Source organism: Narcine bancroftii, chromosome 1 (genome assembly GCF_036971445.1).
Source record: "Narcine bancroftii isolate sNarBan1 chromosome 1, sNarBan1.hap1, whole genome shotgun sequence".
Taxonomy (NCBI): domain Eukaryota; kingdom Metazoa; phylum Chordata; class Chondrichthyes; order Torpediniformes; family Narcinidae; genus Narcine; species Narcine bancroftii.
Window position 1 is genome coordinate 434,399,611 of NC_091469.1, and position 23,899 is coordinate 434,423,509.

The window sequence follows — 23,899 nt, forward strand, 5'->3', positions numbered from 1 at the left end:
GGTGCATGGTGCGCGTGGCTCTGGGGATGAAATGATGGTAAAAGTTCACCATCCCCACGAACTCTTGGAAGGTCTTTCAGGGTGGAGAGTTTGGGGAATCGTTGAACAACCGCTACCTTCTCTGGCACTGGTGCGACCCCAGCCGCCGAAATGGTGTGCCCCAGGAACTGGAGGGACTCCTTGCCGAACTGGCATTTGGCTGCTTTGACCGTGAGGCCAAAGTCTGCCAGCCAGGCAAAGAATGTGCGGAGGTGGGCTTTGTGTTCATCGCGGTTGTGACTGACAATGAGAATATCGTCCAGGTAAATGAACATAAAGTCGAGGTATTTTCCAACCGTGTCCATGAGGTGCTGGAACGTTTGGGCTGCATTCTTTAGACCGAATGGCATAAGCATGAACTTGGAGGCTGAAAGGAGTGATAATGGCAGTCTGGATGCACTGGGATCTGATGGTATCCCCACATGAGGTCCACTTTGGAGAAGACCTGTGTGCCCTGGAGTTTGGCGGAGAAGTCCTGTATGTGGGGTACTGGGTACCTTTCTGGGGTGGTTGCGTTGTTCAACTGAAGGTAGTTCCCGCACAGTCTTCAGCCCCCGGATGATTTTGGGACCATATGGAGCGGAAATGCCCAGGCGCTTTCAGAGCCAGATGGTTCCCAGTTCATGGAGCCTGGAGAACTCCTCCTTTGCTTGCTGGGGTTTCTCGGGCGGCAGCCGTCTGGGTCTAGCGTGCAGCGGGGGGCCCTGTGTGGTGATGTGGTGGAAGACCCCATGCTGGTGCAGGGCTGCGTTGAACCATGGCTCCAAGATGGCGGGGAATCTGTGGAAGAACTCATCGATTTTGTCCCTGGTGGCGGCTATGGTGGCGATTTTGGGCCTGCGGGCTTCTGCTGTGTCCTGTCGGATGGAGTGGAACGTTCGGGCGTTGCCCAGCCCTTTGCCCTTCATGTCAACCAGTAGGCAGTGAGCTCTGAGGAAGTTGGCCCCTAACAGCACAGTGTCCATGGAGGCTAGGATGAACCTCCAGTGGAACTTCTCCCGATCTGGATCTGTGCCCTGCAGGTGCCGTAGGTCCTGATGGTGGAGCCGTTGGCTGCCCGCAGGGTTAGACCTCTAGATCGGGTGCGAGTCTCTAATGCTTAGGGGGGAAGGATGCTGAGTTCAGCCCCTGTGTCCACCAGGAATCAATGGCCGGTGGATCTGTCCGTCACATGAAGGAGGCTGTTTGTGTGTGTCAGCTGTCGCAGCTATCAACGGTGGCTGGCCTGGTTGTTTGCCTGAAACCTGCTTGGCTGGCGGCACTTGCGGGCTTATGCTCCCCAGCGCTGGTGGTAGAAACACCAGGTCCACTGGCCCTCCTCTGGCTTGGTCTTGGGAGAGGTTTGCGGTCGGCTGGCTCCTTGTCGTGCTACATGGTTGAGGGCTGCCTCGTTCTCCCTCTTCGTGCACCAGAGGGCATCTGCACAGGCTGCAGCTCTCCTCGGGTTCGAGAAGTCTTCATCTGTGAGGAGATGCTGGATGTCCTCCGGTATCTGTTCCAGGAATATCTGGTGGAAGAGAAAACAAGGCTTGTGGTCTTCCACCACAGCCAGCATTTTGTCCATCAGCGCTGACGGACTACGGTCCCCAAGCCCATCTAAGTGAAGGAACCTGGAAGCCTGTTGCTGGGAAGTTAGCCTGAAAGTTCCAAGAAGGTGTGTACTTGCCAGTAACTGAGGGGTGGTGGATGATGTCGTCCACCCTCACTGCTGTATCTTGGTCCAGAGGATTCACGACATGATAGAGCATCGTGGCGTCTATGGAGATGTTCTGGAGTTGAAATTGTGCTTCCGCCTGCCTGAACCACGTTCTCAGTCGGTGGGTCCAAAAGGGGGGAAGCTTGATGGAGACATGTGGCAATACAAGTGGGGCCGGTTCGCCATGAGGTAAATAATTTAAAACCTACAAATGATTTATATCTCTATTTTAATAGCTAAATATTTAATTTGATCTGTCCGTTTAAACCATGCTATGTCTTTTCAAGAAGAGTAATCAGTTTCAGAAAATGGCATAAGTTCACTTTTCTTCCAATTAACTTTATATCCAGATAGTTCTCCATATTGTTTCAATCTTCCCTGTAAAACTTTTAACTACTCTTGTGGTTCCGTTAAATAAGTAAACACATGATCGGCAAATAAACTAATCTTAAATTCATCCAATCCTGCTTTAATACCTTTTATATCAGTATCCTGCCTTATTAACTGTGCTAAAGGTCCTATCACCAATGCAAATAATGTAGGTGACAAAGGACCACCTTGTCTAGTTGATCTTTCTAACTGAAAGGACTCAGATAAAAGTCCATTTGTCACAACTCTAGCCTTTGGATGTTTATATATTGCCTTAATCCAATTTATAAACATTGGTCCAAATCGAAAATTTCCCAACACTTTAAATAAAAAACACCATTCAACCCTATTAAATGCCTTTTCAGCATCTAATTATAAGACTATTGGTAAGTTGGATTTCTCCTGTGAAACATAAATTGAACTAATTAATTTAGTTATTATCTGCAGAATAACGACCTTTAATAAAACCCGCTTGATCAATATGAATAAGCATCGGTAAAAATTGAACTAATCTTTTAGCTAGAACCTTAGTCAAAAGTTTATAATCAACATTCAATAATGAAATTGGTCTATATGACTCTGGATTCAAAGGATCCCTATCTTTCTTAAGAATAACTGTTATAGCTTGTGAAAAAGAGTCTGGTAAAGATTGTGTTTCTCTAGCTAGCTCTAAAACTTCAATAAATGGAGGAAACAATAACCTGAATTTTTGGTAAAATTCTGTAATAAACCCATCCTCTCCTTGAGATTTACCATTTGGCATTGATTTAAGAACTGCTGTAATTTCCTTAAGATTTATCTGTTTCTCCAATTCTTCCCTAATCCATTCATTCAAAATGGGTAATTGTAATTTACTTTAAAAATTTATCTATTTTAACTTGATCTCGTTCAATTTCTGAGGTATACAATTTCCTATAAAATTCTTTAAACTCCTCATTAATATCCTGAGGTTTATAGGAAATTCTCAATATTTTTCTAACAGCATTTATTATTCTAGAATCTAGATGCTTGCTCAGATTTCAATTGTCATGCTAAGACTTTATGTGCCCTTTCTCCTTATTCATAATATTTTTGTTTAGATCTTTGCAATAAATGTGCAAACCTATAAGTTTGTAATGTATTATTTCAATTTCTTAGAAGTTCATTGTACTTTTTTCTCTTTATCAAATGGATTTCTTTGTAATTTTTCCAAAACATTTCTTTCTCTAATGTATCTGTATCAACTAAATATTGCTTTCTAAGTTTAGATGTAAAACTAATAATATGGCCTCTTAAATATGTTATTAATGCATCCCATAATACAAATTTACTATCCACAGACTGTCTATTTATATCTATAAACTGTTGTATTTGTTCAGTAATAAATTTACAAAATTCTTAATTTTTAATAATAAAGGATTAAATCTCCAATGATATATAGAGTTCATATTTCCTGTTTTTGTATATGTCAATAAGACATGCAAATGATCTAACAAAATTCTAAACTTGTATTCAACCAATACCACATTATCTAATAATTGAGCCAGTAACAGATTAAAAAAAATCAATTCTAGAATAAGTATTGAGGCCAATAAAACAAATAATCTCTCTTTCGGATTTACTTTCCTACATATATCAACCAAATTCACTTCTTTCATTAAAGATATCAATTTTTTGGCCATGTTTGTTCCTGATACAGTTTTACCAGATTTATCTACTACAGGATTTAAACAACAATTAAAATCACCCCCAATCATAATTTGGGGATAGGACTGTGCCAAATTAAGAAAAAACATCTTGAATAAACATCTCATCATTAACATTTGGTGCATAAATATTCACAAGTGTCCAAGAATCTGAATAAATTTTACAATTTACTACCAAAACTATTCCTACTGATTTAGATTCTGAACTGAATGATACATTTTTATTAACCAAAATTGCAACACCTCTAGCTTTAGAATTGAAATAGAAGCAAACACTTGACCCACCCAATCTCTTTTTAATTTTTGATGTTCTTTTTCTGTTAAATGTCTTCCAAACATGCAATTTTTTTAATGTAAGCTAACACTCTTTCTTTTAATTGGATTATTGAGCCCATTCACATTAAACATAGCAGATTTTAAATTAGCCATCTTATCTCACAACCATCCTGACCTGTGTAGCAGGATCCCCATCCACATAGAACATACTCAAATTAATCCACATCTTCTCAACAAAGTAAAAAGAAAGGAAAAAGAGAGAAAAAAATCCCCAAAACATTTAAAAAAAACCCTTCCTCTCAACCCTAAAAATAATTAGTGTACTACCCCATCTACGACACGGATAGCAGCCTCAGCCACTAAGTGACCAATGGTTTCGGTTTGAGATACAATGAGATTTTGCATCTCTCCAAAATGGAAACCCCAAAACAGTATAAGCAAAAGGTTCAAATATGATAAGCTTCTTAACTCTTTATTCACTTGCTCCTCAAGAATAGATATCTCTTCAGTCAGTACATTCCTTTTTTTTGCATCTCATCTTTTCTTGTTTTCTTCTTTTTCACCTTCTGCACCCTATTATCTTTCTCTCTAGAAAGTCCATTTGATTTTTGCATCTGAGAAGATGAAGACTGACCCTTCTTAAGATTTCCATCATTATCAAAAAAATTGAGATTCATATACCCCATAAAAGATCTTTAAAACTGCAGGGATTCTGAAAGCAAATTTATAACTTTTCTGTCAGAGGACTGCTTTTGCCGAATTAAATTCTTTGTCTTTTAATAATTTTTTGACTAAGGTCCGCATTTTTTTAAAAAACTGTTATGGGCCACCATGTTGTCGTGCATTTTGAACCACCAATCTTAATATCAGTTCTTTGTCTCGATTGCGTAAACACCATCAAAACAGACCAAGGTGGGTGACCAGGCAGCGGTTTCCTTCTAATTGCTCTTTTGGCCCTAACCAATTCTAACCCATCTGGAAACATATCTGATCCTAAAATCTCTGGAATCCATTTTTGAAAAAACTTTAATGGATCAGAGCTTTCAAAATCTTCTGGAAGTCCCACTATCTTCACACTATTCCTCTGGCTCTGATTCTTCAAAGAATCAGTTTTCTTCAATAAATCATTTTTCTTTATTCTCCATCCAGTGAAAGAATCATAAAAAGTCAACTTCTGTTGACTTTGATCTATATCACAATCCACCATCTTATCTTCCATCTTCTTAACCTTCTCTTGTAATTTATCCACTACTTTAGCACATTTTACTACATCAGCTTTAACAGTTGCTATTTCTTCCATAACTTTAGAAAGCGTGTTATTCACAGATTTAAAACCCAAAGAAATCTGTTGAGATATTGCTTGAAATTGTTGTTCAAAATAATCTTTAGGTTTAGCTGTAGGCCAACCATGAGCTGAAGCCGCTTCTACTTCCTCACTTAATTCCAGTTCTTCCTCTGAGCTTTCAGCTCCCACCATTTCTGCAATTCCTGCCCCCAGTTCTTTAGCCTCCACCACAGTTACTCTTTTACTTCTCTCCCTTCCCCCACATGGTTTTAGGTTGATCCTCCACAGACCCAGACTCACTGGGACGGTGAACACCAGAGGGAAGAAAAAATGCTTGGTATAGTGCGCGTGAGCACTCTACTTCAGCTTCAGTGGAAGAGCGTCACTTGACTTTGGCGCCATCTTTGCCTAGAGCTCCACTGCACTGGTGCCGGTGTCACTCTCAGAGTCACCGGTTCTCGTCACTGGGGGTGAGGAGGAGCATTACTCGAATCCCCTGGATCCAACTCTGAGGTAGACCTCACCTCTTCCAAGCTTACCGGTTGCTTTAAAATCGGTTTCTTCATCGTTTGAGCTCTAGTTTTCCTCATAATTATTCCTGCTTTTTCTTACAATGCTTTTTTAAAACTTTTATACTGTTAGAAGGGTATTTCAAAATGGGCTTTTCTTTAATCTGTCAGGAGAGATGTCCACCTATGTCTCTTGCCTACGCCATCATGCTACGCCTCCCCTCCATCTCTTAATTTATTTTAGCAGGAATCAGCCTCTGAGACTCTCTGCTCTGCTCTTCTCTCCTCACCCTCTTTTCCATCATCTTAGACACTTCCCACTGTAATTGCAGAAAGTGCAAAACTTGTTTCAACGTTTCCTCTTCACCTTCACCCAGGGCATAAATACACTTTCCAGGTCAGGCAGAGCTTTACTTGCATATCATCTAATTTAATCTACTGCATCATCATCTGTGGCATCCTCTACTTCTGTGAGGCCAAACACAGATTAAATGATCACTTTGTGGAACACTTGCGCTCTGTGGGTATAAATTTGAACACCCAACAGGCAAACATCTAAATTCCCATCAACATTCCTACATCTGTGCCATCATCCATTTTCCAGTATTTAAGATTCACATTCTATTATGAACAATACATAATTGACAGGTGTAGAATTTCATAAAAATAACAAACTCTCTTTGCACAAAAGGGATGATTGTAGCCTGAAGAAAGAACAATGTGAAATGTTTATGATAACCCTGGAGGAAAGGGATATGAGAGATAATAGGGAAGCGACTAGGAAGAGCTAGAATAGATAAAAAATCTTTTAAAAAAAACCCATGATCTTTTCACCAATTTATTAGGATCTCTTTATTATATAATTTGACATCTTTTTTGATTCCAGTAATGAACTGCAATCTGATGTTGAATGCACAAGCAGCAAACAAAATCTGTCGCTTAATGAATAATCCAGATCCCTCTGGACAACTTTTGTTTCGATCATCTGATATCTTATGGATTTTATTAGAAAAGGCTTCTAAGAAAGAACTTGTTAATCAGCTGAAAGATGTTGCGTGTATCCAGTGAGTATTTACAAATTTAAATAATAATTTAAATACTATTTCCTGGTGACAGTTGATTTTTTTTTTTAATTATCATTTCATTATTTCCATGCATTTGGTCAACATGGTTTCAAATTAGAATGGAGTATTCATTATGTGTCTTTCTTCTTTCTTTGGCTTGGCTTCGCGGACGAAGATTTATGGAGGGGGTAAAAAGTCCACGTCAGCTGCAGGCTCGTTTGTGGCTGACCAGTCCGATGCGGGACAGGCAGACACGATTGCAGCGGTTGCAAGGGAAAATTGGTTGGTTGGGGTTGGGTGTTGGGTTTTTCCTCCTTTGCCTTTTGTCAGTGAGGTGGGCTCTGCGGTCTTCTTCAAAGGAGGCTGCTGCCCGCCAAACTGTGAGGCGCCAAGATGCACGGTTTGAGGCGTTATCAGCCCACTGGCGGTGGTCAATGTGGCAGGCACCAAGAGATTTCTTTAGGCAGTCCTTGTACCTTTTCTTTGGTGCACCTCTGTCACGGTGGCCAGTGGAGAGCTCGCCATATAATACGATCTTGGGAAGGCGATGGTCCTCCATTCTGGAGACGTGACCCATCCAGCGCAGCTGGATCTTCAGCAGCGTGGACTCGATGCTGTCGACCTCTGCCATCTCGAGTACCTCGACGTTAGGGGTGTGAGCGCTCCAATGGATGTTGAGGATGGAGCGGAGACAACGCTGGTGGAAGCGTTCTAGGAGCCGTAGGTGGTGCCGGTAGAGGACCCATGATTCGGAGCCGAACAGGAGTGTGGGTATGACAACGGCTCTGTATACGCTTATCTTTGTGAGGTTTTTCAGTTGGTTGTTTTTCCAGACTCTTTTGTGTAGTCTTCCAAAGGCACTATTTGCCTTGGCGAGTCTGTTGTCTATCTCATTGTCGATCCTTGCATCTGATGAAATGGTGCAGCCGAGATAGGTAAACTGGTTGACCGTTTTGAGTTTTGTGTGCCCGATGGAGATGTGGGGGGGCTGGTAGTCATGGTGGGGAGCTGGCTGATGGAGGACCTCAGTTTTCTTTAGCAGTTACATAAAAGCCAATGTAGTCGCATTAGGGCACACAGTGAGCGAAAGAACAACAGAGAGTCAAAGTGAGTTGAACCAACTGAATTTAATACAACTCTCGCACGCATTTGTATCCCTTGGAACCTGATGATGTTTGTGACTCCCAGGACATTTAAGACATCAGCCACTTGGCTGTGGGCTTGCCTGGCACCCGTCAGATCTGCCATGGACTTGCCTGCAACTCTGTGAGCCAGTTCGCCAGTTGGGTGGGTGAGCCGCCACATGAACCCCCCCAACCCCAGAACTGGGGTTAGGAGGTGTGGAGTCCACTACCAACTCCTCTTTAGTCCGTTTGGGTACCCGACCTCAGCGGTATGGGAGTGGCACAGTCACAGGTGTTCCAGGTCTATGTGCACCAGCTTGAGTGGTCAATGGTGAAGGTCTCACAGCTGCTCACATCAATGACGAACATGGTTCCGTTCTGATGCACCACCTTGTGTGGGCCCTCATACAGCTGCTGGAGTGGAGTCCAGTGCGTGCCCCTACAGACGAAGATGTAATTGCATTCCTGGATGTCCTTGGGGAGAAAGAAGGTATGGGGCCGTGGCACGAGGCTGGGACAGGAGCTAATGCTCCCTCCATCTCTAAGTCCTCTGTGCCACGGGCTGCTGGCACAAATTCACCAGGAACCATCAGTGGGGTACCGTATATCAACTTTGCCAAAGACGTGGCTAAGTCTTTGGGAGCCAGGCGGATGCCAAGAAACACCCATGGGAGCTCGTTCACCCAATCTGGGCCTCGGAGGTGCACCATCAGGGCCGACTTTAGGTGCCAGTAGAAACGCTCTACCAGGCTGTTGGATAACGGATGTGGTGCAGCTGGGTCCCAAATAGCTGTACCAGTGCCGACCATAGGCTGGATGGAAATTAAGACTCCCTGTCTGAAGTGATGTTGGCAGGCAGGCTGAAACATAGGCCATGCCAAGCAAATCTATTAGCCACCGGGTTGGATGGTTGCCAAAAAGGATGGGTGGGCCAAACCATGTAGTGAGTCGAAAATGTGATGCTTCCAAGTGGCTGGAACGATGGGCTGAAGTTGGCTAGTGAACACATCGTAGGAGCTTTCTGCCTGTTGGGCTAATTGGGATGTCCTCAAGTTGCAGGCCCGAGATTGTGGTTCATTTCTTTGTCCAGCTGCTGTGCCTTGGCAATCACTATGTAGTCCAACCTTGGTGACGGAGAATGTACCGAGTGGATGGAGGTGTGAGACAGTGCATCAGCCACAAGATTATTTTTCCTGAAGATGTGTTTGACGGTGGTGGTATACTCCGAGATGTGTTACAGGTGGTGTTGCTGCCATGCTGAATAATGGAGCCAACACTTTGGCAAATGCGAAGATGAGAGGTTTGTGGTCCGTGAAGACCATGAACTCCTGCCCCTCCAAGAAATAACAAAAATGCCGGATGGTGAGGTAGAGGGCGAGCAGCTCCCTGTCGAAGGTGCTTTATTTCAGCTCTGGGGGGTCACAGGTGCCGGCTGAAGAATGCAAGTGATTTACACTGACCCTCAATTAGTTATTCCAACACGCCACTGATTGCTTAGTTGGAAGTGTCAACCGTGAGGGCTGTTGGCACATCCATCTGCAGGTGTACCAGGAGAGTGGTGTTTGCAAGGGCATCCTTGGCTTACTTGAAAGCCGCTGCTGACTCCGTGTCCCAGGTGATTTGCTTGGCCTTGCCAGTCATCAGGCTGAACAGGGGTTGCATGATCTGAGCTGCTGATTGGTGGAATTGGTGGTAAAAGTTGATCATGCCCACGAACTCCTGTAGGCCCTTGACTGTACTGGGCCTGGCAAACTGGTGTATGGCCATGACTTTTTTTGGCAAGGGAACCGCTCCATGCCGGTTTATGCGGTGCCCAAGGAAAAAACTGGCACCATGACGTTGATGGACAGGCTGTATCCACTCAGCCGGAGGTAGTTTTGGTGCAAGTGTGTCAAATGCTCTTGGTGCAAACGGTTGGTGATCAGGATATCATCTAAATAGATGAAGACAAAATCCAAATCAGGCCCTCCTGAGTCCATGAGCTCCTGAAATGTCTGTGCCGCGTTTGAGTCTGAAAGGCATTCGTAGGAACTGAGTGATGAGGGCTGTCTTGGAGACATCATTGGGGTGGATGGGAATCTGGTGATACCCACGGACCAGATCAACCTTGGAGAAGATGTGTGCCCCATGCAAATTGGTTGTAAAGTCCTGAATGTGGGGCACTGGGTAGTGGTTGGCCATGTTGGTATCGGTGACCCTTCTATGGAGGTCACTGCGTGGCCTCCATCCTCCAGCCAACTTGGGAACAATGTGCAGTGGAGAGACCCACAAGCTGTCTGAACGTCGTACCATCCCCATCACCTCCATTTTCTTGAACTCCTTGACGAGGTGGAGTTTGTCGGGTGTGTGCCCACGTGGTGGGGCATGTAACGGTGGTCCTTGAGTGGGAATGTGGTGCCATCCACCATGCTTAGAAGCATCTATGGAGAACTGTAGCATAATAATGGTCAGGAGCTGCACTAGTACTCTAGCAAATTCATTGCCTGTAAAAGTCAGAGTCCAGGTGTGGGTCCGGTAACTTGGCTTTGCCGAGCGAGAAGGTCTGAAAGGTCTTGGTGTTCACTAGATGCAGTCCCTTGAGGTCCACTAGGAGGTAGTATGCTCAGAGGAAATCTGCACCCAATAAAGGCTGTGACACTGCTGCCAGTGTAAATGACCAGGTGAAACAGCTGGAACCGAACTGTAGTGGGATGGTTCGTGTGCCTTATGTGAGAATACTGCTGTTGTTGTTGACAGCACTGAGCTCCAGTCCTGACTTCCCGACGTGGGTGTCGTGGATCGAGGGGGGCAAGATGCTAACCTCCGCCTGTGTCTACGAAGAACTTTCGCCCAGTGTGTTGGTCCCACAAGTAAAGGATGCTATCATGGTGGCCAGCCACCATAACCATTAGGAACAGCCAGCTGTGGCATTTCCTACTTTTGTGAGTAAAAACACCAACGATTCGAACTAGGGTTACTCCCTGCTGCGGGCGTCACTGCCTTCATTGGGGGCATGAAGAAGGGCTGGCCTTGGGGCATGACACAGTAATTTGGTCGATGGAGGCCCCCGGCATGCTGCTTGGTGTGCCAGAGGATATCTGTGCGGGCCGCTACTTTGTGTGGGTCACTGAAATCATCGTCAGAGATGAGGAGGTGGATATCTCCTGGCACCTGCTCGAGAAAGACTTTTTCGAACAGTAAACATGGCTTACGGCTGTCTGCTAGTGCCAGCATCTCGTTCATTAAGGCCAATGGTCCATGGTCGCCTTGGCCGTCCATGTGGAGCAACCGCGCTACACGGTCACAACAGGAGAGGCCAAAAGTACAGATCAGGAGTGCCTTGATTGTTTCATCCCTGTCCACAACCAATGGCTGGTGTTGGAAGTTGTTGATGCATCCTGCTATTTTCTGGTCAAGTGAACGAACCACATACTTATACTTTGTGGCATCCGAGACAATTTGCCTGACCTGGAATTGGGTTTCTGCCTCTTCAAACCAGACCTGCAGCTGCAAGGTCCAGTATGTCAGCAATTTCAGTGAATCTGCATTCTGCATGCTTGGGTCGGTCATCATTGGGTCCAAATGTTGTTTGGACCATCAGTGTCACCAGTGTGGGTGTACTAGGCACACAGTGAGTGAAAGAACCACACAGAGTTGAAAGTGAGTTGAACCAATTGAATTTAATAGAACTCTTGCACTTGCCTAAATCCCTCAGAACCCGATGATGCTTGTGACTCCTGGGACCTTTATGACATTAGCCACTTGGCTGTGGGCTTGCCTTGCACCTGGAGGTATCACAGTCAGATCTGCCATGGACTTGCCCATGACTCAGTGAGCCAGTTCACCTGTTGTGTGGGCGACCCATCATATAAACATAATTTCAACATCAATGGGGACCACAGAAATGCCAACAAATGTGAAAATTAAGCAATATAAAACTTCATAGCTAATTGTGTTAATTATGACTTTTAGAACCATTGATTAAAAGGCACTTCAAACCAACTCATCTATGCTGACCACTTTGGAATTTTGGCCTTGTTCCATTTACATATATTTGGTTTATAACCTGAACCCTCATCCATATATCTGTTGAAATGACTTTGGACATTATAATTGAACCTATAATTTTATATTGAAGGCTGCATTTAAAAGGAAATAGTGAAGTAAATATTGTTATCAACTGAAGCTATGATTATCACTGGAAGTAAAGTCTTTGATTTTAAAGTCTGTTCTACAAGATCCTAGATTCAAACGGCTCAAAAATAGGCCTTTCAGCCCACAATGTCCATGTTGACCATCCAGTATCCACCTACACCAGTGGTTCCCAACCTTTTACTTTCCACTCACATTCTACTTTAAGTATTTCCTATGCCATAAGTATTCTGTGATTAGTAAGGAATTACTTAAGGTGGTATGTGGGTGGGAAAAAAAAAGTTTGAAAACCACTGTTTTAATCATTCCAAATTGATTCATTATGTGCACAGTTTCATAACTCCAAAGGAAATGGGCCAATGACAATTTTTCTCAAGCAAAATATTTCATTAATAATTGGGTCTAGAGCAGTGATTCTCAGCCTTCCCTTCCTACTCACATACCACCTTAAACAATCACTTACTAATCACAGAACACTAATGGCATAGGGAATACTTAAAGTGGTATGTGAGTGGAAAGAAAAAGGTTGGGAATCACTGACCTACACTAATCTTTGTATACGCACCATGCAATTAGACCAAGAAAATTAGGCCTGGATGGAGTACCTAGCTGAGTACAACCAATAAGTGATAATTCTGCCTTGCCCACAGAAAAAAGAACCTGACAATAAATCTGAAAATTATTTGAAACTAATTTTCCTAATATTTGTATTATAAAATATTAGAGAATATCTTCCATTAAGCATCAGCACTTCTGTCAAACCTAACTGAGGTTATTTGTGCTATCCTAAATTCTATTGCTGGTGTGGGTTTAACCAAGTAGTGGTGTGTGTGCTAACCGTACATCTGCTGCACAGATGGACTCCCTATGGAGTTCAATAGGGCAGTACAAATGTCTTCTAACAATGCAATTTTCAGGCTGAAAAATATTGCTGAGCCTGCACTGGGTTTAACCTAGTGCCAGTGCAATAGTCTCATTGAAATTAATAGGGAAAAGTGGTGGTTGGTGAAGTGGTAGTAGATTTTTTTAAATTAGTTTTAATTCAGATTTAAAATATATTTATTTGTCTTTATTTGTATACAAATTGTTTTTATGGGTAATTTAATTAAGGAAAATCATTATTAATTGCTTTAGTATTTATAAGTAATTCCTGGATAGTTTTGAATATCACAGGCATTCACAGAGGTTCAACCTTTTACAACTGGTGACCCTGCAAGCATGGCTTACTGGCTCAGTACAAATCTCTGTAAACAGCTGATGACTATGCCAAGCCTTGCATTGTACTGGGTGATACCATTTGCTTGGCACTATTCTGGAAGAAACAAGGTAGGAGACTGGGAATCCAAAAATTAGCAGACTCTGCTCTAATATTAGGGTGACCTAGTAAGTGTAGCAGTTAGCACAATGCTATTGCAATGCCAGTGACCTGGGTTTGAATCCAGTACTCTCTGTAAGGAGTGGGTACGTTCTCCCTATGTCTTTGTGGTTTCCTCTGGATGCTCTGGTTTCCTCATTCTCTTCAAAATGTATGGGGGTGGTAGACTAATTGAGGCATTTGAACAGCACAAGCTCATGGTCAGGAAAGGCCTGTTACCATAGTGTTATATCTAAATTTAAAAAAAAACAGAAAATGCTGGAAGGACTCAGTAGGTCAGGCAATGTTTCTGGAAAGAGAAGGAAAATTAACTTTTCAGGCCAGAGACCATTTGTCAGAGCTTTTTTTTTCAGCCTGACTGTTTAAGTGTTTCCACAATTTTCTGTCCTTATTTCAGATTTATAGCATCTGCAGACTTTTTGATTTTCTATCATTAATTTACTTTATTTTTCACCTTTAGTGCATTGAAAGAGGCCTTTTTGAACAAAATGATAAATGGTTACTGCCATTCCGACCGCCAACTGCGTAATGACTTGCTGGTAATAGCTACAATTCTGGCAGAGAATCCCTTGATTCCAATGATTGTAAGTTTTATTGACAAGTACAAGTATAAATTTCAAACATTCAGGTGTTTTTTAGTAAATGAAATAAAACAATCAGATATTTTCTTAATACGTTTCAAGTATATTTTGTCAATCAGATATTTTTGCAATATATTGAAAGTATATTTTGTAATTTGCTTTTGTGATTTATTCTATGATACAACAGTTATTTAAAATACTTTATTTTGTTGAATATAATCAATTTTTTTAATGAACTAATATGGAGAAATAGTTTGATTGAATCTTGTAATACTTATTTTGCAATCTCCCCTGTTTACTGATAGGAAACTGGTTTTACTAAGCAGCTAATCGAGTTTGCTGTATTCCCTGAAGGTACGACTTTTCTATTAATTTAAATTATCTCAAGACCTGTATACAGTTTCCATTGACTGATATTTCATCTCTTGCTGTTCACATCCCTACATTTCAATAATATAATAAAAATATTTGCAATTTCCATAAATTTAATTTGTTGCTTCATTGTGGGTAATAAGCTCCACAATTCCACACACCACTCACTAGTATCTCATTCTCTCCATTACTGTTTATATTCCTTGAATTTTGATTTTATTAGTTGCATTGTTTGCAATTTTTCTTGTTTTTCGAGGTGTGAAATACAAAAGAATAAACTTTTTTCCTTTAATCACTTTGTTTCCTCGTTGTCAATTCTAAAACCAGGCATAATAATTGCGATTTGAGGCAGGCAAGGACCATTTAACTAAAAATCTAAAAAGACAAATACAAATGACTGCCCACTCTTTTTATGAAAGTTCTATTTGGAAGCAGGACGTGAAGTGGATTACTTAAATAAATAAGTTAACGATTGCACAGCCACCTTCACAAGGATAAATTCAAAATCTGTTTGTCTTAAAACTTTACAACAATTTTCATAGACTTGGAAAGAAAAGCATTTTGAAAGAATATAGATCTTGATAAGCAAAGCTAATAAATATCCAGTAGAATTGTAGATGTACATCTGGTATAAGACATTAAGACATACTGTAGGAGCAGAAATGGGCTATTGCCCCTCCATCACGTCTGTCAATCATTTTATCATGAGCTGATCCATTTTCCCACTCAGCCCCACTGCTCAGTCTTCTCTCTATAATTTTTATTTTAGACTACAGTATGGTAACAGGCCCTTCTAGTGCATGAACCCATGCCACCCAAATACCCCAATTAACCCCCAACAATTTTTTTTGAAGGGTGAAAGGAAACTGGACACAGGGAGAATGTACAAACTCCTTACAGTGTCAGATTTGAACACAGGGCTGGGCCTACACAACTGCCTGAGGCAACAAATTTCACAAATTTACCACCCTCTAGCTGAAGAAATTCCTCTGCATCTGTTTTAAGCAGATGCACTTCACTCCTGAAGTTGTGCCCTCTTGTCCAAGAGTCAACCACCATAGGAAACAACCCTTCCATATCTACTCTGTCCAGCCTTTCAACATTCAAAATGTTTCAATGAGATCCCCCTCATTCTGCTAAATTCCAATGACTGGAGGCCAAGAGATGTCTAACGCTCCTTAAATGATACCCTTTTATTCCTGGAATCATCCTTGTGAACCTCCTTTGAAACCTCTCCAATGTCAGCACGTTACTCCAAGTACTCCAAGTGTTGTCTCAGCAGTGCCTTGTAAAGCCTCAACATCACATCCTGGCTTTTGTATTCTATTCCTCTTGAAATGAATGCCAGCATTGCACTTGCCTTCTTCACCATAGACTCAACATGCAAGCTATCCTGCACGATGACTCCCAGGTCTCTTTGCATCTGGATATTTTCAATTTTCTCTCCATTTTAAAAAATAGTCTGCCTGTTTATGTTTTTCTACAAAGGTTCGAGACCATACACTTTCCGATATTGTATTTCATTTGCTATTTCTCTGCCAAGTTGAAGTCCTTCTGCAGCCTCTGTGTTTCCTTATTACTACCTGCTCCTCCACCTAACTTCACATCATCTGTAAACTTGGCCTCAAAGCTTATCATTTCATAATCTAAATCATTAATATACAACATAAAAAGAAGTGGTCCAACTGATCCCCATGCCTCTAGCAAATGGCAGCAAATCAGAACCAGAACATGATTCCTGTATTCCAATTCTCTGCTTCCTGCCAATCAGCCATGTCAGTGTGTTTCCTGTTCCTCTTATCTTGTTAAGTAGCCTCATGCAGCACTTTGTCAAAGGTTTTCTGAAAATCCAAATATACAACACCCATTCCATCTGTTTAATTGAGCCTGCTTGTTATTTCTTCATAGAATTCCAGTAGGTTTGTCCAGCAAGATGTTCCCTCAAGGAAACCATACTGGCTTTGGCCTATTTGTCATGTCCCTCAAAGTGCTCCATAACCTCATCCTTTACAGTAGAATCCTACATCTTCCCACGGTTGATGATTTCCTTTCTGATGACTCTCTTGAATAGTGGGGTTACATTTGTGATTTTCCAGTCTTCCAAGACTAGACCAGAATCTATTGATTCCTTTAAGATCATTACAAATGCCTCTACAATCTCTACCACTACTTCTCTCAGAACCAGAGGGTGCAATCCATCTGGTTTGGGAGACTTATCCACCTATTACACTATTCAGCTTTCTGAGCACCTTTCCCTTGAAATAGTAACTGATACCTTTTGACGTCTGGCATACTGCTAATATCTTCCACAGTGAAGACTGATGCAAAATATTCATTTAGTTCCTCTGCCATCACCTTGCCTTCCAATTTTATTTCTCCAGCACCATTTTTCTTATGGTCCTATCTACTCTCACTTCTCTTTTACTCTTGATATATTTGAAGCTTTTAGAATCCTCTTTGATATTATTTGCTAGCCTACTTTCATACTTGATCTTTTTCCCCCCTTATGAGATTTTTAGTTACCTTCTGAAAGTTTTAAAAAATTTTGGGGCTGCAAACAGTTCTTCCAAAAAAAGCAAGACTTCACTTGTGAATCTGCAGGGGTCATCTACTGCATCCGATGCTCCCTTAGTGGTCTCTTCTTCATGGGAGAGATTGGGCACAGACTGAGAAATTGCTTCATTGAGCACTTCAGCTCTGTCTGCCACAATAATGTGGATCTCACAGTGGCCACCCATTTCAATTCCCAATCCCATTCCCTTGATGACATGTCTGTCTATGATCTCATGTGCTACCTGACTGAGACCACCTGCAAAAGGAGGGACAACACCTCATCTTCCTACTGGGCACCCTCCAACTTCTCTGGTTTCCATTTAAACTCTTCCCCCTCCCATCATTCTCCCCTGTCTCCTTTCCTCTAGTTTTGCCTATCTCTTTTCCCTCTGTCTCCTTTCACAGAGCCAAAATCAATTCTAATCTTTCCGCTTATCATATCCAATTAAAACATTTTATCTATTAGTCTGGACTTCTCTCTCCCATTCTTCCCCCTTTCACTCCCCAAACTTTATTCAGACACCTGTCTGCTTTTTGCTCAAATCCAAAGCATCAATCATATATATTTAGCTCCTACAGATGCTGTATGACCAGCTGAGTTCCACCAGCATTTCTGAGTGTTTTTACAATATTTCAGTGGAGTAAAGTGAATTAAAGTGGCATGAGAGAGGAGCTGGCCAAAGTAGATTGGAATCGGACACTAGTAGGAAAGATAAAGGAGTGAATGAGGGAGTGATCCCTGCAGAAGGTGGAGAGGGGAATATATGTCTGGTTGTGGGATCATGTAGTAAGTGGCGGAAATGGCGAAGGAGAATATGTTGGACATGGAAGCTGATGAGGTGGTAGGTGAGGATAAGGCGAATCCTGTCTTTGTTGCATGTGGGGACAGAGGGGACTGGGGCAGATGTGTGGGTAATGGAGGATATGCAGGTGAGGGCACATTGTTTGAGGAAGGACAACATCTCTGATGATCTGGGTGTAAGACCTCATCCTGGGAACAGATGCGACAGAGATGGAGGAATTGAAAAAAAGGCATAGAATCTTTACAGGGGACAGGGTGTGAAGAGGTGTAGTCAAGGTAGTTGTGGAAGTTGGTGGATTTCTTCCACAAACCCACCAACTCCCACAACTACCTCGACTACATCTCTTCACATCCTGTATATAACTGCCACCAGTGTATTTTTACCCTTGCTATTTTGTAACTCAGCCCGCAATGATTCTATATCTTCTGATCCCTTTGTCATCTCTTTATAATGATTTAATGTTGTTCCTTTCCAACAGAGTGACACCACTACCCCTGCTAACCTATCCATTCGTGGTCATTCGGCTCTAATGACATCCATCCTTTATCCGTGATGGCCACAACATTATACCTGCAAATGTGTAGCTGTACTGTAAGGACATGCACTTTATTTTGTATGCTGTGTGCATTTAAATACAAAATCTTCAGCCCTTTGTTTTGTTACTTTTGACTCTGTTCCTATTGTGTTGCAACTCATCCCACTAGCTGCAATTTTGCTCTATCTCCCTATCCTTCCACACAAACTCTCTACCAACTATTCCTTCTTGTGCACCAACTATCTCTTGGAGTGAAACACAAAAGTATGCAGATGCTGTGATTGTAGTAAAAACACAGAAATGGTGGAGGAACTTGCAATGCCCAGAGGAGGTAAAGATACATTAAAGATGTTTCGGGCCTGAGTCCTTCAAGATATGGAAAAAGAAGTCAGCGTCTGAATAAAAGAAATAATATGGGGAGATGTAAAGGACAGCAGACAAAAGCTGATAATTGGATATGGAAAGGTGAAAATTAAGAATTGATCAGGGGAGGGGGGATTTGCTCTGTGAATGTAGAGCTGAGGTAAAGTGAGGTAAATGAGAGAGAGAGAAAAGGGAAGAGGAAGGAATAGAGCTATAGGAAAGGAGACATGATGGCGGGGGAGGGGGGGAGATGGTATGGATAACAGAAACCAGAGAAGTTGATGTTAATGCCATCAGTTAGAGGGTTCCCAGATGAAATATGACGTGTTGTTCCTCCAATTTGCTTGTAGTCTTAGTCTTGAAATGCATGAGACCATGGAAGGACATGTCAGCAAAGGAATGCGGCAAGGAATTGAAATGGGTGGCCACTGGGACATCCCCACTATTATGGCGGACGGAGCAGAGGTGCTCAAGGAAGTGATCTTCCAGTCTGCGTCCAGTCTCTCCAATGAAGAGGAGACCACAACGGAACCGCTAGATGCAGTAGTTGACCTCTGCAGATTCACAATAAAATGTTGCTTCACTTGGTGAGTGGAGCATCTCTACAGTTGCAAGGGTAAGTGGCAAGGGGGCGGTGGATGGGAAGAGAGGAGTGGACAAGAGAGTAACGTAGAGAGCAGTCCTGGTGGAAGGCGGAGAGAGGAGAGGGGAATATTTGTTAGTTGGATCACGTAAAGTGTGGTGGAAATGACAGAGGATAATATGTTGGATGCAGAGGCTCGTGGTGTAGTAGGTGAGGACAAGGGGAATCCTGTCCTTGTTATGTATGGGGGTGGAGGGGATCACGTCAGATCAGAGTCAGTCACTTTATTGTCATTTCCATACTGAGAACATAAAAATGAAACAGTATTTCTCCACAACAGTGTCCATAAACATGAGACAAGACCCAACCAAAAACAAAATAACAAGACCAAAGAAGATAAAACAAGACTAACCAAGACAGATGTGTGGGTAATAGAGGATATGCAGGTGAGAGCTGAGTTGATGGTGGTAGAGGGGAAGCCAAGTTGTTTGAAGAAAGAGGACATCTTTGTTCTGGTATGGAAGACCTCATCCTGGGAACAGATGCATTGGAGGCAGAAGAATTGAGAAAAGGAATGTATTTTTATAGGAGACGGCATGTAAAGAGATGTATTCAAGGTAGCTGTGGAATTTGGTAGTACATAGAAAATGTCATTTGAGAGTTTTTCTCTCATGATAGAGAGATTGAAAAAAGGGAGGTTGTTGCTAGAAATGGACCATGTGAATTTGAGGTCAAGGTGAAAGTTGACAGCAAAGTAGATAAAATTGACAAGCTCATCATGGATGCATGAGGCAACATCAAGGTGGTCATCAATGTAGAGAAAGAGAGGCATAGCTGGGGTCCATGCTGATACCCATCGCTACCCCTTTGACTTGGAGAAAGTGGGATGAATCAAGTGAAATTATTGAGGCTGAGGACTATATCTGTCAGCTGGAGATGTGTAATGGAGAGGGGAAAGTTGAGTCTGTGTTTGAGAAAGAATGGAAGGGCTTTGAGGCCTTCAGTATAGGGGATGGAGATGAATAGTGATTGAATATCCATGGTAATGATTAAGCAGTCGAGTTCAGGAAACTAAAAGTTGTTGAAATGATGGCGAACATGTAAATTATCGCAGATGAGGATGGGGAGGGACTGGACCAGGGATGACAAAAAGGAGTCTTTGTAAGCAGATACCAATTTGGTGGGGCAGGAGCATGAATAGGGCTCTCAGCCTTTATTGGGAAACTACGGGGAGGAGTTACCAGGTCAGAAGCAGGCCAGCCTGAGCAGTCCAGTGAGGTACCCACCTGCATTACCATGTTCCATCACATGCTGTGCTTGAACTTGCCTTCATTTTAATTGGCAATGAAGAGATTGAAACAAGCACGTACCTCTCCTGCTGTTTTTAAACATTCTTCTTCTTGTTTTACAGTCCTGCTCTTGCAGTCTCCAACAAGATTTAAACAAGCACCTACCTCTCCCACTGCTTTTTAAATGCTCCTCTCATTCACAGTCCTGGTCTCGCAGTCTCCAAAGAGATTTACAGTTGAACTCTAATAGGACAGCATTTCAAAATGAACCATAAGATGTACGTTGGTGTGGAGATTTAAAAAAAAGCTTTTCTAAAGAAAATGTATTTTAAAAAAAAAACATTAGTATATTGGGAAAGGTTGTTCATTGATATATTAAATATAGTTCCTTTCCAGTTCTTTTTAACAATTTTAAATTGATGACAATTGATGAAACATTTCATGTTTTCACCAGTTATATTTTCTTACTTTGGATTGTTCATAATATCACAATTTTTTTTGTTGTTTTATTTCATTTTATAGAAAGTCCAAAATGCAATATTATTGAAATGACAAAATAAAATGAATTGTCCTAAATAAATCAGGACTTAAGAGTGGCATGTCAAAGTGGTAGCAATACAGTAGTTATGGGGGACTTTAACATGAAGGTGGACTGGGATAATCAGACAGGGGCAGGAGCACAAGAGACTGAGTTTATTGAATGTCTACGAGATACTTTCTTGGAGCAGCTAGTGGAGGAACCTACCAGGGGGAAGTCGATTCTGGACTTGGTGCTGTGCAGAGACGCAGAGTTAATAAGTGACCTCAGTGTAGGGGAACCATTAGGGAATAGTGAGTATGGTATGGTTGCTTTTGAGCTCCAATTAGAAAGGGAAAAAGAAAGGAAGTCGGAAGCATCTGTACTGCAGTTAAATAAAGGGGATTATGTAGCTATGAGGGAGGAGCTAGCCAAAATAAAATGGAAAGATACACTAGCTGGGAGGACAACTGGGGAAAAATGGCAGGTATTTTTGGACATTTTTCACAGGTTTCAGGACAAATTTATTCCAAAGTGGAGGAAAGGCTCTAGGAGATGCAAATGGCAGCCGTGGCTAACTAATGAAATCAAGTGTAATATCAAATCCAAAGGGAGTAAGTATAGGATAGCGAAGCGGAGTGGGAAGTTAGAGGATTGGGAAACCTTCAAAGAGCATCAGAGGGTAACTAAGAAAGTCATAAGAGAGGGGAAAATTAAGTACGAGAGGAAATTAGCAAATAATATAATGGAGGATAGCAAAAGCTTTTTTAAATATGTGAAGAGGAAGAAATTGGTTCGGTCCAAAATTGGTCCATTAAGAATGGAAAAGGGTGAAATTATTACCGGAAACAAGGAGATGGCTGAGGAATTTAACAAATACTTTGCAACTGTCTTCACCAAGGAGGATATAGGTTATGGTCAGTTAGGGGGTAATGGTCATGCGGTGTCAAGAGACTTGGGGAACTTTCCTGGGGAAGTAGGGGATCTAATGGATATCCGGATCCAGAAACAGGAGGTTGTGAGTAAATTGTTGGGACTGAGGGCTGATAAATCCCCAGGGCCTGATGGGCTGCATCCCAGGGTGCTTAAAGAAGTTGCTATGGAAATTGTGGAAGCACTGGTCGACATTTTCCAAAGTTCCATAGATTCGGGGGAGGTCCCTGAGGATTGGAGAGTGGCTGATGTGGTGCCGATTTTTAAGAAGGGAGGGAGGGAGAAAACGGGAAATTATAGACCGGTCAGCCTGACGTCGGGGAAGATATTGGAGTCTATCATAAAAGGAGTAATAGCAGAACACTTAGGCAGAAATAATAGTATAAGGGCTAGTCAGCATGGATTCCTTAAGGGTAAGTCATGCTTGACTAACCTTCTGGAATTTTTCGAGGATGTGACAAAGAGGGTGGATTTGGGAGAGCCTGTGGATGTGGTGTATTTGGACTTCCAGAAGGCCTTTGACAAGGTACCGCACGGGAGACTAGTGGGCAAGATCAGGGAGCATGGTATTGGAGGTAAGGTGCTGACATGGATAGGAAATTGGTTAAGAAATAGGAAACAAAGTGTTGGGGTAAGCGAGTCTTTTTCAGGATAGCAGGATGGCAGGATGTGACGAGTGGAGTGCCGCAGGGATCGGTATTGGGTCCTCAGTTGTTTGTAATTTATGTAAATGATTTGGATGAGGGGATTATTAATAATTTGAGCAAATTTGCAGATGACACGAAACTGGGTGGCGGTGTGAGGAGGATGTCAGGAAAATGCAGAGGGACTTGGACAGGTTGGGGGAGTGGGCTGCTGAATGGAAGATGACGTTCAATGTAAGCAAATGTGAGGTTATCCACTTTGGGGGCAATAATAGGAAAGCTGAGTATTGTTTAAATGGAGACAAGCTAGAGAGTGGGGAGGAGCAAATGGATCTGGGAGTACTTGTTCACCGGTCATTGAAGACTAGCATGCAGGTTCAGAAAGCTGTGAAGAAGGCTAATAGCATGTTGGCTTTCATAAAGAGGGGATTGGAGTATAGGAACAGAGACGCCCTTCTGCAGTTGTACAGGGCCCTGGTGAGACCCCACCTGGAGTATTGCATCCAGTTCTGGTCTCCAATTTTGAGGAAGGACATACTACCTATAGAGGGTGTGCAGCGCAGATTTACAAGGTTAGTTCCAGGGATAGCGGGGTTGACATATGCTGAAAGGCTAGAAAAACTGGACTTGTATCCGATGGAGTTTAGAAGGATGAGGGGGGACATGACTGAGGTATACAAAATTATCAGGGGGATAGACAGGGTGAAGTCGGATTACTTGTTCCCAATGATGGGGGAGACGAGGACTAGAGGGCATAGTTTAAGAATACAGGGTAGGCCCTTTAGGACGGAGATGAGAAAACATTTTTTTACCCAGAGAAGTGTGAATCTGTGGAATGCTCTGCCACAGAGGGTGGTAGAGGCAGATTCGCTGACTATGTTCAAAAGAGAGTTAGATAAGACTCTAGTGGGCAAAGGAGTTAATAAGGGCTATGGGGATAAGGCTGGAAAGGGGTACTGATGGTAGTGATCAGCCATGATCTGTAAAATGGCGGTGCTGGCTCGATGGGCCGAAAGGCCTACTCCAGCTCCTATTGTCTATTGTCTCATTTTTTCTTTGTTTTATTTGTTCATGGAATATGGCTATTAATGGCCAGGCCAATATTTGTTCCTCAACTCCAATTACTTTGAGAGCATGATGGTGAGGTTGAACTACCTGAAAATAATATTTTCA

The 23,899-nt window shown here is 42.4% G+C and overlaps 1 protein-coding gene across 1 annotated transcript in view; it reads left to right on the forward strand.

Moving 5' to 3' along the window:
* LOC138760621 (cilia- and flagella-associated protein 69-like) overlaps positions 1–23,899 on the forward strand; it is a 147,947-nt gene that overhangs the window by 48,484 nt on the left and 75,564 nt on the right. The window contains exons 8-10 of the mRNA XM_069931451.1: positions 6,746–6,923; positions 14,014–14,137; positions 14,440–14,488. Coding sequence (XP_069787552.1) covers positions 6,746–6,923; positions 14,014–14,137; positions 14,440–14,488 — 351 coding nt within the window. The remainder of the gene's footprint in view (positions 1–6,745; positions 6,924–14,013; positions 14,138–14,439; positions 14,489–23,899) is intronic.